The sequence below is a fragment of the Chanos chanos genome, chromosome 5 (assembly GCF_902362185.1).
Source record: "Chanos chanos chromosome 5, fChaCha1.1, whole genome shotgun sequence".
In the NCBI taxonomy this organism is placed as follows: Eukaryota; Metazoa; Chordata; class Actinopteri; order Gonorynchiformes; family Chanidae; genus Chanos; species Chanos chanos.
This window is the reverse complement of record NC_044499.1, coordinates 41,368,920-41,385,985: the sequence shown is the minus strand read 5'-3', so window position 1 is coordinate 41,385,985 and position 17,066 is coordinate 41,368,920. Positions and strand designations below refer to the sequence as shown.

The window sequence follows — 17,066 nt, the reverse complement described above, 5'->3', positions numbered from 1 at the left end:
CCAGAAACCGTTTGCTTTCTTACGTAAACAGAGCAGAGGCAGAGCAAAATAAGTCAGAACAGAAGAGCGAACTCTCCTGCAACCGCTATGCTAAACTGAGTTAAAAGAGCTAGGTCAGGAATTTACTTATTACATTTGTAGAACATTATAGGGCTTTTCCGAAACATTTTCAGGACACTTCTCACGTCTTGTGGTTATTGTTTGCACAGTATGAAGGTGGTGAACCTGAAGCAGGCCATTCTCCAGGCTTGGAAGGAGCGCTGGACTGACTATCAGTGGGCCATCAATATCAAACGGAGCTGTCCCAAGGGAGTAACATGGGATTACCTCAACCTGGCAGGTAAACATATCGATACATACTTGTACGAAGCATTTGATGTTGGTGGGCTTGGATCAATCCTTAAAATGACTATATTAAATGAGATCCAGCTATGCAACTTGTACCAGTTTTGTAGACCGTTGATGTCTGAAGTGTTTAGAAGTGTTGATGAATGTTACAAGTATGGTGTGAATTGAAATGGTAATGTTGTGTAATAGAGGAAAAGAGAAAGACTGCTAAGTTTGTGTTTATATTCTTGGTGCAGAGGCTCTTTTGGAGCAAGCGATGATTGGTCCTTCACCCAATCCACTCATCTTATCCTATCTCAAGTATGCCATCAGTTCTCAGGTAAGCATTCTGATCACTCCTCGACAGTGTATGTGATGTTAGTCAATATGAATTAGCACTTAATTGTTGTTATTGCTACATTCCCATGCCGTGGATCTGTTTTGGACAAAATGCATTCGTAGCATTGTGAAGATGAGGAATAATATTAATGGAGTCCGTAATCTCACTTGGACGCAGAGCACGAGCTGCATGGTCACCGTTATGAATGCATATTCGCAAAGTGTAAAAATAGAAATCGTTTTGTGGCTAACTGCAAGAGGTACCATGGTTTATTAAAGGACTTGCAAAGTTTACATTAATAGAATGGAACTTTAATACTGCTAATAACAGTTCAAACTGGGCTGCTTGTCAAGAGATGACCTGTCTGCCAAAGGCAAAAGGGATTATGGCAAAGGAGTGAAATGTAAAGTCAGTGATGGAGAATATTGTGGCTTTTAAGAGCTGTAGGTTCTATTTGGCTGCAAAATGGGCCTCAGGATATGAAAAGCTAAGCATTGTGTGAGTTATTTCTCTCTTTCTCTCTTTCTCCTGTAGATGGTATCCTACTCCAGTGTACTAACAGCTATCAGCAAGGTTTGTCAAAATTTGTCATATCTGCACACTTTACCAAGCAGCGCTGTCACCTGGGATTTGCCTGTTGGTTCGGTTTAGTGTTTGATTCCTTTGGGGCCTACATAAAAACATGACTTATTGATATGCTTTTTTTCTCTCTCCTAGTTTGATGACTTTTCTCGTGAGCTCTGTGTCAAATCTCTGTTGGAGATCATGGATATGTTCTCTCACCGCCTCAGGTATCAAGCACATTCAGTAGCCAAAGACATCCAAAGCTTCCCACATGGTCTCCCTTGTTTCATGTTTCGGAGGCATTTTCTCACCCCCTCAGATGTGGTGTGGAAAGATGCTGCAGTTTTATTTGAGCAAGTCAGAATGAAAAACTGTTATGATGCTATTACAGTTTTTCATTACAAGTTTATATTTCATTACGATGTTATATTCTAGTTTGTTGTTTACATATTCTAGGGATCTTACAGCAAACTTGCATGAGTTTTCTGCAAGTAGAGAAGTTGGCAGTAATTAATGTGCATATATAAAATATAATCAGGAAAAAATAGCAGCTAAATTCAAGTGCACAAGATGAATTAAAGTGTTGGTAAAACTTGGCACATAGAATGAGAATTTTGTACATTTTCTGCCTTTAGCAGTGCAAGGTTTATTTTGGATTCATATTTTCCTCCTCAAAAGACTGCAAAATTATCACCTGTAAAAGTGTTTGTTAAATTTAACCAGTCTTCATTAACCAGTGTACATGTCTGAATCTTGCTGTGTGGTCTGACAGCTGCCACGGAAAGGCAGAGGAGTGCATTGGGCTGTGTCGGGCTTTGCTTGGCAGTGTGGCATGGCTGCTCCAGGGTTGTGCCTTCTACTGTGAGAAGCTGAGAGAACCAGGGGCCCTACATGGGGGAGAGACCAGTCTTAGGGCTTGCCAGGAGCGTCTGGACAGCCTAATCAAGAGCACTAAGAACAGGGCCCTGGTGCATGTAGCCAGACTGGAGGAGCAGGGTAAATAAGCTGCGTGTGTTACAAAAAGGCCAATAAGCATGTGAATAACTTTGATGGTGAATGTGACTAAACGTACCGTGTTTCTGTTCTTATGTCCCCGTTTGTCCCCCATCAGCATCTTGGACCAACGTGGAACAAGCTTTGGTCAAACTTACCGAAAATCTTAGCAACGTGACCAATCAGACACTGAGAAACAAACTTGAAGAGTGTGCCTCATTGGTTAAGAGGTGGGACAGGATGAAATCAACAACCAGATTTAGAACCTGCATAAAACATTTTCTCTTTTTTTTTCCCCTCTTCTTTCTGCCGAAATGATTCTTTTATCCGTCTGTCTTTCTCTTTCTCTCTTCTGTTTCAGCGTGCCTCAAATGTTGTCCGTTCAGTGTGATCCACCTCTTCATACCTCCTTCCCCTCTGTGCATGCGTTCATCATGCTGGAGGGAACAATGAACCTCACAGGGGAGACACAGCCATTGGTGGAGCAGCTCATGATGATCAAGAGGATGCAGGTGAGACATAAAACTACATATAACAACATTAGCTTGGCATCTTCTAGTCGTTGGCTTACTCTGGAGTAGGGACGCACCGAATCCAAGATGGTTGTTCTTGTGTGCGTAACTGAAATGAGTGGGATTCGATTTCGGGTTCGGCCGAATCTTAAGCTCTGGATCTGGTATTCGGCTGAACCCTAAAAATCAAGATTTGGTGCATCCCTACTCTGGAGCACGCCCTTAATGTTATGTAGCTTGTGTGATTTAGACTCATGAAGGGTTTTTTTTTCTCCAGTTCCTGAGATGATGATTGTGTGTGTGTATGTGTGTGTGTGTCTCACCCTCCGTTCTCTCCCTGCAGCGGATCCCGGCCCCGTTGTTTGTACTGGAGATCTGGAAAGCCTGTTTTACGGGCCTTATTGAGTCCCCAGAAGGAACAGAAGAGCTCAAGTGGACGGCCTTTACTTTCCTGAAGGTCGTGTCGTACTCATATCTAACAGTGACCCTTCACTGACGGCGCCTCACGCAGCTTGGTCATGACACAAAGAGTCTCACTTATCAAAAATCAAATGATTTTGTGTCACCCGTTCGCTCTCCCTCTTCGTTTCTGTTCCTTACTGCTTACTCTTTCTTATTTTCCCTCTCAGATCCCACAAGTGTTGCTGAGACTAAAGAAGTATCCACAGGGAGAAAAGGTACAGATCCAACTAAAGGTTTAGCTTTCCTTCTTTTTGTTCTGTCATCACGTGCTTGCCAATCAGGTGTCTATTTACTTAATAGAGAAGTGTTTAGTTTTACACGCGGTCATGTACAGTAGCTGTTCTATAAGGTTGTCCTCTCTTCTCAGGACTTCATGGAAGATGTGAACATAGCCTTTGAGTACCTTCTGAAGCTTACTCCACTGCTGGACAAAGCTGACCAGAGATGCAAGTGAGTCACTCTGTAGAGTCGAGGCCTCCTGTTTCCATGTTTGAAGGTTTTTTTTTTTAACGTTTAGTTGCCTACCTGAGCAATCCAATATACATCCTATATGGATCTGTTAAGAGACAGCATGTAGTCAGATAACCTCCGAAAACAATCACACTCACAGAGACCATGTTGTCTTATTTTTTTGTGTGTGTGTGTGTGTCTGTGTGTGTGTGTGTGTGTGTCTGTGTGTGTCTGTGTGTGTGTGTGTGTGTGTGTGTGTGTGTTTGCATTGCAGCTGTGACTGCCTGAGCTTGTTACTACAGGAGTGTAATAAGCTGGGTCTGCTGTCTGAGTCCAACACAGCCAACCTGACAGCCAAACGGTACACTCTGTCCTCTCAGCAGTTGTAATGTCATCAGAGAGTGTCACATGCTCCTACAGAGGAAACTGAGCCTCATGTTAATCTCTTTCATTTTGTTCTCCTCTCCTTTTCTTTTACTCCACCTGATCCCCTTTTTTCTTCCTGCAAATCTATTCCTCTTCCTCTGTTCTGCCTTTTTTCATCTCTCTTTACCCCCACCCCCCTTCTGTCACTCTCTCTCTTTCTCTCTTTCTCTCTCTCTCTCTCTCTCTCTCTCTATCTCTTTCTCTCATCTCTCACTTTTCTTCAGTGCTGAGGACAGGGAGCATGCACCACGGCTAAAGACAGCAGAAAATGCCAATATCCAGCCAAACCCAGGCCTTATTCTGCGTGCTGAACCTACAGTCACTAACATTCTCAAGGTTTGCTGTTACGTTTCTGCCGCACAGCACATGTTACCCTCAGCTTCCCTCTGACTAGCCCCTCTCCTCGAAACGCTAAATTCTGCAGCACTGACTAATTAGGGGCCAAGCAGCAAAGCTGCTGGAACCCTATTGTAATCGTTAGAACTTTTCATTATTATTATTATTATTATTATTGTTTCTCCTCAGGGAGTCTATGGCAGCCCCATAAACCCCTTGGTGGATTTTTCTGAAATTTGGCACATTGATAGAGGACAGTCCAAGGTACCCAGGCACCAAATTTGGGGTCAATCCATGCATCCCTGTAGCGCCACCAATACGCCAATATTGGTACATATTTACTTATAAATTTTGAACCCTTTGTGCTAGAGTTGTGATCTTTTTTCCCCCTGAATCCTTGGGTCATGACGAGTCAAATGCACCCATTGCCGTCAATTTCCGCTTAATCAGATTTTCCGCCATTTTGAATTTTTCGGAAAACCTACTTTTGCGAACTAGTCCTAGACCGTTGAGCCTATAACCACCAAATTTGGCACATATCATCTCGAGCACACTCTGGCCAATAAAAAAATTTGCTAGGTCAAACGGTATTGCCGCTGTTGTCCAATGAATTTCAATGGCGAAGGCTCCAAACAGGAAGTGAGCATATCTCAGCAATGCTTGCATGGATTGATGCCGAACTTGGTACAATTCATTGACATGAAGAATACTGGGGCCCCACCAAGTTTCATGAAATTTGGCCACATGATGGCGCTATACTAGGAAAACATCAAAAAATGTATTCAAATACCCATAACTCCAAGACAAAAGCAGATATTTCAGCCAAACTTCTCGTGCATCATCACAGTATCAAGCCCTAACTGGAAGATGACCCCAACCCGTCAGCCATTTTGTTTGTCGGCCATCTTGGAATTAGCAATTTTCAGTGACAGATCATAGAAGCCCATGGATCATGATGAAATTTGGCACCCTCATAGAGCAGACTACAAGGTATCCAAGCACCAAATTTGGTGTCGTTCCATGATTGGCTGTAGCGCCACCAACAGGCCAAACCTTAGAGGACATTTTTGCTCATAACTTCCTGACCTTTGGACCTACCCCAGGAAGCTTTACTGTCCCTGAATCCTTGCATCCTGATGAGTAGAACGGACCCATTTTATGGAAATCTGCCATATTGAATTGTCCGCCATTTTGAATTTAAGAAAACTGTACTCTTGCAAACTAGCCCGAGACCGTTGGTCCTATCACCACCAAATGTGGTATTTATTATCCACAGAATGGTCTGACCAAAAATTGTCAAAAGAATCTTTGCTAGGCCAAAGGATATGGCCGCTGTTGTCCAATGAATTAAAATGGCGAAGCCTCCAAAACAGGAAGTGAGCATATCTCAGCAATGTTTGGTTGGATTGATGCCAAACTTGGACCACATTATTGGGAAGGGAAGTAATGGGGAACCACCAGGTTTCATAACATTTGGCCACATGGGGGCGCTACACCAGAAAAACTCACACTAACGTATTACATCTCAAATTATTCTAAGAAGACAGCGTATTTCAACAGGAGTATTTCAACCAAACTCACAGTAGAGGACCCTAGTTGAGAAATTATGAGCCATCTGTGTTGACTATTTTGTATTTCAGCCATCTTAATATGATTATGTTTTCAATAGTTTTCTATGACAGGTCTTTAAAGCCCTGTGTTGATTTTCGTGTTGATTGTTGTGTGTAAGAGTGGGTGGCAATGGGTCTGTTCAACATGTGATGAACTGGTGTCTTGTTCACAAGTTCTTCTGATTACTTGTCTGCCTGGTGCTCATGAGCTGCTTGGCCCCTGCATTGCTGCTCGCAGCTATATTTTTCATTTTATAGTAAATGCCTAGTATGATGATTTAACGAATTATGATCTTGATTACTTAGTTTAGCACTTTCATATCCTGATTTATTTGATCATTTCAAAGCTGCATGTTTGGACCTCTTGCTAGACAGGGGCAACTAAAACCAAACTGTCAATATGAAACCCTCATTGCTATTTAGAGTGTTGCTGAGTTGTGTGTGTGTGTTTTTTTTAAAGTATGTGTTGGAAATACCCAGCTAGTTTGCAGTATTTCTGTGCTAGGGGACATCAACTTACCAATCATTCATTTTTCCTATAGTAACCCAGTGAGGTAAAGGGTCTCACTTCTGACTCACTGTTCTGTTCACCTTAAGAGTTATAATAAGAAGAAAGCTGTGAAGCTCTTTAGTTATGCATCTTTCAAGAATCACAAGGCCACAGTACATATCCTGTTTTGTTTGCTGTGGGCATGTAAAGCCCTTTGAGACTTTAAACAGTGATCTTGGGCTCTAAATAAACTTGAAACTTAAACTTAAACCTAAACATAGGATATAGTAGGATGAAGGAGAAAGACAGGGTATTAATAATAAAAGTAAAACAATATACAACGCATGAATATGAAGAAATGGTGTGTTAAAACAGGAAAAATTAAAATCAAAGGCTAAGAATGATAAGAATGCGAGGGGGCAATAAAGCAACATCGTATGGATGGCCTTACGTTAAGAGAAATGTAGACAGCGGCCGTGGGGTTGCCGTGACGCACGAGAGATTCCAGTAAGGGTAAGTATGGTAACCGTTTTTAAAAAAGGCGGACAGGAGAGGAGTGGAACAACGCGTGGGCCAACCTCAGTAGATTACTGTCTTGTTCGGTTTTGAAACTTTGGATAGAATCCAGGTGTCAGAGTTGTGGGCGAAGTTGATCAGGTCAGCAACAGTGCAGGCAGATTCGGGAAATTATTAAAAGGCACGAAGACATGCATATGACAGGGTGGGGGTTACTGGAAATGGGAATTGTTCTTTGAATTTTAGTGCTCCTGAGGAGTGGAGTGATGAAGTGCTGAAATATTTAAATGATCTCTCTCGCTCTCATTCCGCAGACGGTAGACGCGGATCATTCCAAGTCTCCAGAGGGTCTTTTGGGAGTGCTGGGACACATGCTTTCTGGCAAAAGTCTGGATCTTCTACTGGCTGCAGCAGCTGCAACAGGAAAACTCAAGTCCTTTGCTCGCAAGTTTATCAAGTGAGACAACCGGGAGAGATAAACATGCTTAAACTTTTGTCCCTAGACACTGGTTTTAATACCTGTTAACATCAGTGAGAAATTCTAAAGAACTGGCCCTATATTATTCATCCATAGAAACATGAAGCACCACTACCAGTCTGTGAATACAGACACAGTGTCGGTGGGTCATATTTCCACGATTGTGTTCTGTCTGTTTCTTTTCAGACTGAATGAGTTCCCAAAGCACATCAGTGGAGAGGGATGTAAGTACACAACTTTGCCCTGCTCATCTTATTTGAGAGCAGAGAATCTGGAGTGCAAATGATGCGCGTGTTCTCTTTTTATAGCAAAGTCGGCTTCAGTGCGAGCATTGCTGTTTGACATCTCCTTCCTCATGCTGTGTCATGTAGTACAGACATATGGATCAGAGGTCAGTCTCCCACCGCAACAACACTTTTACTGTCTCACCCAGAAGAAGAGTGAATTTTGTCAGTGAAGTGTCGAGTCGTTGACTAACGGCACCGACGGAGCTCCGCTCTGATTCATACTTTCTTCTCGGAGCGTTTCCCAGTGCGCTTCATGTCTGAATGGTTGTTGTGATAGTTTGTGCTCCGCTTGATCTTGGTTGAAACGTTGTTACTGGAGTGTGAACGGCAGCTTACATACAGTCTGTTTTCATGTATTCATAATAGACTTGCCACATTATAAATGTAGAGATAAATGAATACGGTGACATTTCCCTGTCATACAAAAAAACAATAGTGTCCCTCTGTAGTTTTGTCTGCTTGCAAAGGAGAGTTTTTGCTTGTTTGGTTTGTGTCCAGGCCTGTGTCCCACGTGAGCTGTTCTTAAATCAGTGATCAGTGCTCTTCAGAAATTGGAGAACATCAAAGGGGACTTTTCCTAGAAATCTCTGTCTCTTACTGTCACAGGATGTCTTGCATTTAGCTCTGTCTCCGCATGCAATAATGAAACTGAAATTTATTTTTGCCTCCTTCTCTCTCTCTCCCTCTCTCCCTCTCTCTCTTTGTCTCTCTCATCATCTTAAGGTGATCTTATCAGAGCCCAGTCCGTCAGGGGAGACTCCATTCTTTGAGACGTGGTTGCAGATGTGTATGCCTGAGGAAGGCAAAACTCTAAATCCTGATCATCCATGCTTCCGCCCTGAGTCTGGCAAAGTGGAGAGTCTGGTGGCTCTTTTAAATACCTCCTCAGAGATGAAGCTAGTGTGAGTGAGGCCAGAGAGACATTCTACACACACACTGTTCTTTAAGCGAATGCAAATAGAGACATTGTACACACACTGTTCTTTAAGAGAATGCAAAGAGAGACACTCTACACACACTGTTCTTTGAGAGAATGCAAATAGAGACATTGTACACACACTGTTCTTTAAGCGAATGCAAATAGAGACATTGCACACACACTGTTCTTTAAGAGAATGCAAGGAGAGACACTGTACACAGACTGTTCTTTAAGAGAATGCAAAGAGAGACACTCTACACACACTGTTCTTTAAGAGATTATAGATTATAAATAGCGATTATTAATGAGATTTATACATCTAACAGGTATAGATCATAAATAGAGATTGTTAGTGAGATTTCTACACATAACAGGTATAGATTATAAATAGAGATTATCGGTGAGATTTGTGCACATAGAAACTTGATCAACTCAACCGTTAGGGCAGAATTAATGATGTTAATCTCAGAAATTCATCTTTTCCGTTGGTTAATGTGTCATCTTTTTCCTGAGCATCACTCCACAAATGTGCCGAAACGTATGACTGACTGTTAAACCTGTCATAAGAACGGTAATCAGTATGTGTAAAGCACTTTTTTTTTTTTTTTTCCATTTTAAATGATGCAATACATAGTGTTTGGTATGATGGATAAGACTTTATATTTGCCTTTTCTTTATGCTATTTGGCTGATAGATATTTTGTAGAGGTTTGTATATGTTTTTCAGGAATGTTCTCTTTTTCGCAGGCAGATGAAGTGGCATGAGATTTGTCTCAGTACCCCAGCAGCCATCCTGGAGGTCCTGAATGCTTGGGAGAATGGAGTGTTGTCTGTAGAGGCTGTGCAAGTATGTGGAAACAACTACTTCCTTCTTTTTTATTCTCTCCTTCACTTTCTCTCTCTGTCTTTCCCCTTACCAAGTATGTCTTATTCATAAGGTCACTTATTCATTCATTCATTCATTTTCTTTCAGTCTCCTTTTGTCTCTTATTTCTCCTCCCTCGTCTGAGTCCCTCTTATTCTTTCACAGCTTCTCATACATTTGGTTCTGTGTGTGGTTCTCTCTTCCATTCCTGCACGGGAGCAGTTTTGTTGTCCCTCTGAAAATGAGAATATTCAAATTCTTTTTCTCTCTCTGTCTCTCTCCCTCTCTCTCTCTGGTTCTTGGGTATTGTAGAAGATAACAGACAATATTAAAGGGAAGGTCTGTAGCATGGCCATCTGTGCAGTGGCCTGGCTGGTTGCTCATGTTCGCATGCTGGGATTGGACGAGAGGGAAAAACCTCAAACTATGATTCGTCAGCTGATGACTCCTCTGTATGGAGAAAACACACTGCAGTTCTACAATGAACGGTGAGAAACACGTGTAGATCTACTGTGCTACAAATATAATTTAGCATAACTTACATCGATGACTCAATGGGTTTAATGAGCATGCTCCTTTTTCTCTTTTGCATGTCCCTCTCCTCATCTCTCTCTCTCTCTCTCTCTCTCTCTCTCTCTCTCGCGCCAGTGTTGTGATAATGAGTTCGATTCTGGAGCACATGTGTGCAGATGTGTTCCAGCAAACAGGTCTGTCTCTACGCCCTTCGGTGGAAGGGCAGGAGCCCATCCCTTACCGGAACCTTCTCCCAGCACGCCAGCCCATCCGCCAGACTCTTCAGGCCCAGTTCAGAGAGGTTCTGGGCAAAGGCTGGGTGGACTCCCGTGCTCTGCACATTTTTGAGAGCCTCCTTCACATGGGAGGAGTGTTCTGGTTTACCAACAACCTGGTCAAGGTGTGTGAGAGTGAGAGGCAGACAGACAAAGGATGTGTATTCATTTAACTGATGCAGTTATTGTAAGTCGCTTTGGTTAAAAGCATCTGCAAAGTGCCAAATTGTAAATTGTAACTGTGTGTATGTTATCCACTTATGTAAGTGACTGAAGGAATAGTTGTTCAATGAGGTTTATCAGCATAATTTGAACTGTTTGGTTACAGAGTTTGGTGTGTGTGTGTGTGTGTTTTTGCAGGAGCTACTGAAGGAGACCCGTAAGGAGTGGGCGTCGCGTGTGGTAGAGTTGCTGTACAGTATATTCTGTTTGGACACACAGCAGATCACTCTAACTCTCCTCGGTCACATTCTACCCAATCTTCTGACTGACCCCGCCCACTGGCACAGTTTGGCAGACCCGCCCGGCAAGGCCCTTGCTAAGTAAGACCACTCATATCTGTCTCCTCTCCCCTCTCTTAGCCTGACAGCTGCCTCTTTATTTTAAATCTGCTGATGCTCATTCCTTTCTCTCCTCTTTTTTCCCCTCCTTCTGACACGGGTCGCTTTTTTCCGTAGTGTTTTTTTTTACTGTGTTTTTCTCGCCTAAACTTCCTCATTTTAAGTATTCTCAGTCAGACAGGATGTCCGGACTAGAGGATGCAACACTGGGTTTCTGCTTTCCATTCCACTCTCTCTTATTATCTGTTTTTAGTAAGTGATACTCATGTAGTACATGTCACTTTTTTAATCCCACATATAATGGGATTAAATGATGGAAGATATGTTTTCTAATAGGTTAGTATGAGGTGTAAGACTGATTGCCCACTCTGTTTCCCTAAATAGTTCTTTAATATGTGGTTTTGACATGTGAATGTTACGCAATAAGATCTTGGAAAGACATCGAACCCAGGAAAGTCCATTTGATTTCATCAGAAATGTGAGTGACAGGTCATGATGACGTGTTGGGATCAGAAATCTCAGAAGTCTTTGCCCTGAAGCATCTTTCCGTATAACAATTCACTAGTCCCAGTGCAATACAACATAAAACACAGTACAAAGACTACTGCAGGAAAGGGAAAAAAAAGTAATAAATAAATCAGTAATCAAATAAATAAATAATAGACTGTCACTGCAGTACTGTTGGGTAATATATACAAGGTATGGCATCCGAAAATAAATCTATCAATATACATGTTATACATGTAAAAATATATATGAATGCCTAGTTGAGGTGTCTATAATTATGTGTAGATATACATTATGTAGTAGTATTGTCAAGTATTGATGATAGTGGCTAGGGTATGTGAGGTCCCTGGTGATGTGGAGGGTTCTCTTTAGACATCTCTTGTTGTATATGTCCTTTATGGGTGGCAGAGCAGTGTCACTGATTGGCTGTGCTGTTTTTACCACCGGTCACGTAGCCTTATGGTCATTCACAGTGGAGTTGCTGTACCAGACTGTAATATAGCTGGTCAGTATGCTCTCCACTGTGCACTTGTAGTCTGTGAGGATTTTAGGGTGTAAACTGATTTTCCTTAGCCTCTTGAGGAAATATAAGCAGTGATGGGCTTTCTTGATGAGAGAGGAGATATGTGGGGTCCACAGAAGGTCTTCACTTATGTGGACCCACCAGGAACTTGAAGCAGTTAACCCTCTCTAGAGCGGTTCTTCGTCCCTCATGTGAAGTCTGTGAGAGGAGGACCAGTGGCACAGTGTTGAAATTAACCACTGTGGATCTGACACGCTCCCGTCAGTGACCAGTCACAAATGTTCTCTTGTCTTGTTGACTAATGAAAACAACCAGTAAAACACATCTTGAGCCTGAGGGTACGTTTACTGAAACAGACTTCATAAAAGTACACTCCAGCAAACAAAAGGGTGTGACCTTGGCTTCACGGTTTTAATACTCATATCTATGTTTATCAGAGTAGATTACGGTCAACAGACACATCCCATCACTAATCTAACCACAGGAGATGATAAAGGCTTATATGAACCATTTTTTTAACAGAACTGCTGCGTCTACACGCCTTCAGAGTGAAAAGATTAACTAGGAGGGCCAGTGGAGGATTACTATATGGACTGTATTGATATGGTTGAGTGGTCACCCAAGAGATGAAAAAACCGTGTCTTTCACCGGTTTGTCATGCCTCAGTACAGCAGAGTGCATCTGTATTTGAAGAGACCCTAATGCCGAGTAAATATTAGTCAGTGAAGTGAAACCTTATCTTTGATCACTTGATACACGTAAGAACAGCAGTAGCTGAAACAGGTACCCTGCTCTGCTCAGCAACATCTTATCACAGTGTTGAATCAGTACATTTCAAAATGGTCACATGAGAATGCTGCAGATTCTGGCATCCAGCAGAAAATTGAAAAGATGAAAAGATATTGAGACTGAAAAGATGCACTTTTATTTAGATTTTATTTATTAAATAAATAAAAGTTAAAGGTTTTAAAAAAAATGTTATATGAAAATACAACATATATAGAATGTTTAATGTTTAGTTACTGGATTTATTCATATTAGAAAAAAAAAATTCAGTTAGCTAGTAATAGTGGTTATTTTGCGTGGTGGATGGTGACAGCTGACATATTATGGCAGGACTGGGACTTAAGAGCATGTGTGTGTGTGTGTCTGTGTGTGTAATTGCGTTTGTTTGGTTTATGGCTCTTGTGTTTGTTTGCTATAGGTTGTCTGTGTGGTGTGCTCTCAGTTCTTATTCTTCCCATCATAAAGGCCAGGCCTCAGCCCGTCAGCGCAAGAGACAGCGAGAGGACATAGAGGTGATTCTCACTCTTTTACACCTCCCTGCATTCATTCATAAGTACTGACGTGCAGTTTGACAGCGTATGTTTCATTCACATCTAGTTTGTCACATCCGGCTCCATATGCGCTTGTGTCTGTACTCAGGGTTATTATTGCCATTATTACTCTCTCCTCCTACTCATATTCCCAAACTGTGAGAATGATTCATATGTAATAAGAGATGTGCACTCATTGGCCACAGGACTACACCAGTTTGTTCCCACTGGACGACACACAGCCGTCTAAGCTGATGCGTCTTCTCAGCTCCAATGAGGATGAACCTGTCGTGCTGTCCAGTCCAGGTCAGTCACTCACAGTCACACTGCTTTATCACACACTGAACGCTGTGTCTTCAGGCTTCACTTGCCTGGACTTGAGGGTAGTTCTTTTCGAAGCCCCAGATGTTTGATTATGCATTTGTGGGGGGGGGGGGCTATGTTTGTTTTGTTTTGTTTAGTTTTGCTATAAAATCTAAAAAAAAAACCTGCAAATTGTCCTCATAGTGGAGATTAGAAAGATCTGTTACAATTCTGAAATGTAGCATGGCATAGCTCGAATGCAAATACTGTAATTCAGTCCCGATGCCGAAAGAAATATTATAAAGAAAGACACCTCTTCATTTATCTATATTCAGTTCACTGTGCTGGCAGCTGTCCACATACTGTTTGCTTGGACAGGCTCAGAATATTCAGGAGGTCCTCCATTCTGAATTTTTGGTTTATGCAGGTTGTATACTTCACTGCATAGTTTCACATGATCCTCGATGGGTCAGTGCAGTTTTTTTTTGTTTCACTTAAGAATAACTCTATAATTATTGACACAAAAAGGCATGCATATGCAGCTTATATGTCCTCTTTTCTCCTAAATCATTTTGGTCACAAAAATGTTCTTTGTAGTGGTTCTCTGCTTTAAAACATGTATGCAGCTTATAGCTGTGTGAGTTGAAGAGTTAATGTGCTTCACAGGGTATGTTGCTGCTGATCCTATCGTAAATTTACATACCACTTATTTCGTTGTGCTTTATGGTTCTGCCTAAGCAAAGAGTGCGGACTCTTTTTCTTGTTATAACACGTCTTTCTGTGAACTGCAGAAGTCAGCCCCGACACCGCCAGGGTTGAAAGAACTTCAGTTACTCTCATGCTCCTTAGATTTCATCTTGGGGCTTCACTGCTCTGCAGGATCACACATGTAGAGCTCTTTGTGTCTTTTAGAACAGGTTTTAGGACTTCAGGGAATTGGTGTTTAGCTTTGAAAATTAAGATTAAGTTTCAGTCCAGTGAGGAAAATTGACCATGAATTTACTGTGAGCATTTACCATTAAGTGTTTCACTCACACACACACACACACACACACACACACACACACATTGTCAATTTGGTAACGGGCTCCTCTACAGAAAGGGAGTTAGGAATGTAGGAGTGTCTCATTTTTCATGGAGGGCTTTAAAAAAAATTGGATGATGGGAAGGGATTAAGATAGAGACCTCTCAGGAAGGCAGTGATCAGATGACTGTGAGTATAGACAGCGCCATGGCGTGTATGTGTTAGTCATGGTGGATCACTGGGCCCCAGAGGACAGAGAGGAAGGACCGCAGTGTGATGTAATATTTCCATGTTACACTGCACTGCTGTTGACTGACTTCTCATCTGTTTGTAGGTGACCGCACCATGAGCAGTTCCCTCTCCGCCTCCCAACTTCACACGGTCAACATGAGAGACCCTCTCAACCGTGTGCTAGGTTAGTACATTTTCTCCCACACACACACACACACGCGCGCGCGCGCGCACACACACACACACACACACACACACACAAATAAAGAGACAGAGTGACAATGACGCTGTGGCTCTGAGTAATCTGTGTTTTTGTGCTTTGTCATACTTACTCAAGCGAACCTGTTCCTGTTGATCTCCTCCATCCTGGGCTCTAAGACAGCTGGGCCCCACACTCAGTTTGTGCAGAGTTTCATAGAGGAGTGTGTAGAGTGCTCAGAGCAGGGCAGCCGCGGAAGCATCTTGCAGTTCATGCCCTTCACAATGGTGAGTGACCCACTGCATACAGAGAGAGAGAGAGAAAGCGAGAGAGAGAGAGAGAAAAAGCTAGAGAGGGAGAGAGAAAGCTAGACCAGCAGGGTGTGAGACCATATCTGAATTTTGTTAGATAAGAGAGAAGCTATTGGAGTGTTTCATGGCTTTTCTCACATGGAGAGAGGGATTACGTAAGGGAGGGGCAAATCAGGAGAAGGAGAACAGGTTCAGCTTTGTGGAGGAGTGTGTGCTGTTCTTGGAAAAGTCCTGCAGAGGTTTGTGGGTTTAACTTTTCATTCTCTGAGGCGTCTCATCTTACCTTTTTTAAGGCACATTGCCTCATTAATCTTTTTCACACAAAAGTCTCTGTGTGGTTTTTATTTGTGTTTTGATGGGTTTTTTGTTTGTTTTTTTCCTACACAGGTCTCTGAGCTTGTGAAGCTACCTGCCATGGCAAAGCCCAAAGTGATCCTGTCAATCACAGACTTGACCCTCCCATTGGGTAGAAGAGTAGCTGCTAAAGCCATTGCAGCCCTCTAGGGAAGACACACACACACACAAACACACACGCACTCATTCGGTCCGCCACACTGCCTTCTAGCAGTGTTTTCACAAAAGTCCTCTCAGAGTCTCCCCAACAAAGTCAACTTCTCTTCAAGACACTGCTTTCTTGCACTGTTCAATACAGCACCCAGTTTTGAATTATTTTGATATTCAGAGAATTGCAACAACATCTTTTAAGTGTCACGCCACAGTAGACTTTTTGCCAACGTTCCAACATTCAACCACATAAGGTCCCCTGTTACATTTAAAGTTTTAATTTTAGTTTCAATACACCCCTCATACTTTGAAAGCCAGTTTACATTTTTGTGGACGCTGTTGTTTTGAATATAAGTTCAAAACCCTCTGTTGTTAGTAGAACCCTTGAGTTACTTCAAAAGACCTCTTCGCTTTGCGGTACCACATGTCAGACTTTCATTCTGGTCAGTGGGGAAAAAGGAGATTTACAAGAAGTAACAGCTGTTCTAAACATATTTATCTGTAAAGCTCTGAGTTGTTCTAGACAGTTTGGCGTGAATCAGTGGGTGGAAATGAAGAGGATGGTTTTATGACTCAGTTTTGATATGATACATGTTGGCTTTGCTCACACCCTTGCAGTATTGGTTATTGCTGATGTAAACAACACCTTAACCGATGCATTTTTTTTTTAACTTCTTAAGAAGGGGAGAAAAAATGTGTAGGTATGTATTTTGTTGTAGCCAAGTGTTTTAATCTGTCAAAGTTCATTTAGTTTCTTGTTCATTTATATTTTCATGTTTTTGTTTTGTTTTTTTGTAATAGTAATACAAAAGTGCTGTGTTTGACTGATTATAATACCATGTATGCCAGTTGAGCACAAAAAGAAACAGAAAACTTTGCACTACTTACATATGTAACGTATCGCAAATAAACTTTTTTTTTTTATTATGCATGAAGTTTGGGAGTCAAGTATGTCATTGTTTTTTTTCATATTGTGACTAAAACCATATTTAATTATCAAATTGAATAGCTAACCTGTCACAACCATCAACCATTTCTGCAGAGCTACCCATATAGTACTTAAATTATTTTTTTTTATTATTATTTTTTGATTATTTTTTATTATTAGTACATATTTTGAAATGACAATCGAGCCTTTTTTGCAAACATTAAACATGTGCATCATATTTTGGCACAGGTTAGGTGGTGAAAGCTCCTATGTCTGCAAAGAAAATACACAAACTCCT

The 17,066-nt window shown here is 41.8% G+C and overlaps 1 protein-coding gene across 1 annotated transcript; it reads left to right on the top strand.

Annotated features, from left to right (window-relative positions):
- On the top strand, positions 1-16,737 carry med24 (mediator complex subunit 24). Its single transcript, XM_030775208.1, has 26 exons — positions 1-113; positions 210-340; positions 585-667; positions 1,202-1,240; positions 1,385-1,458; positions 2,004-2,227; positions 2,343-2,454; positions 2,586-2,736; positions 3,080-3,193; positions 3,366-3,413; positions 3,566-3,648; positions 3,923-4,009; positions 4,299-4,410; positions 7,341-7,483; positions 7,691-7,728; positions 7,813-7,895; positions 8,515-8,693; positions 9,457-9,556; positions 9,887-10,062; positions 10,223-10,487; positions 10,723-10,904; positions 13,157-13,250; positions 13,475-13,574; positions 14,930-15,010; positions 15,164-15,312; positions 15,724-16,737. The coding sequence occupies exons 2-26, from the start codon at positions 211-213 to the stop codon at positions 15,838-15,840; spliced, it is 2,964 nt and encodes a 987-aa protein (XP_030631068.1). The 5' UTR covers positions 1-113; position 210; the 3' UTR covers positions 15,841-16,737.
- Positions 16,738-17,066: the final 329 nt, after the last annotated feature.

Coding starts and splice junctions, on each gene's coding strand:
- med24 (XM_030775208.1), top strand. CDS start 211: ATGAAGGTGGTGAACCTGAAGCAGGCCATTCTCCAGGCTTGGAAGGAG. Junction 2,737..3,079: donor TGATGATCAAGAGGATGCAG/GTGAGACATAAA, acceptor CTCTCCCTGCAG/CGGATCCCGGCCCCGTTGTT. Junction 9,557..9,886: donor TGTCTGTAGAGGCTGTGCAA/GTATGTGGAAAC, acceptor TGGGTATTGTAG/AAGATAACAGACAATATTAA.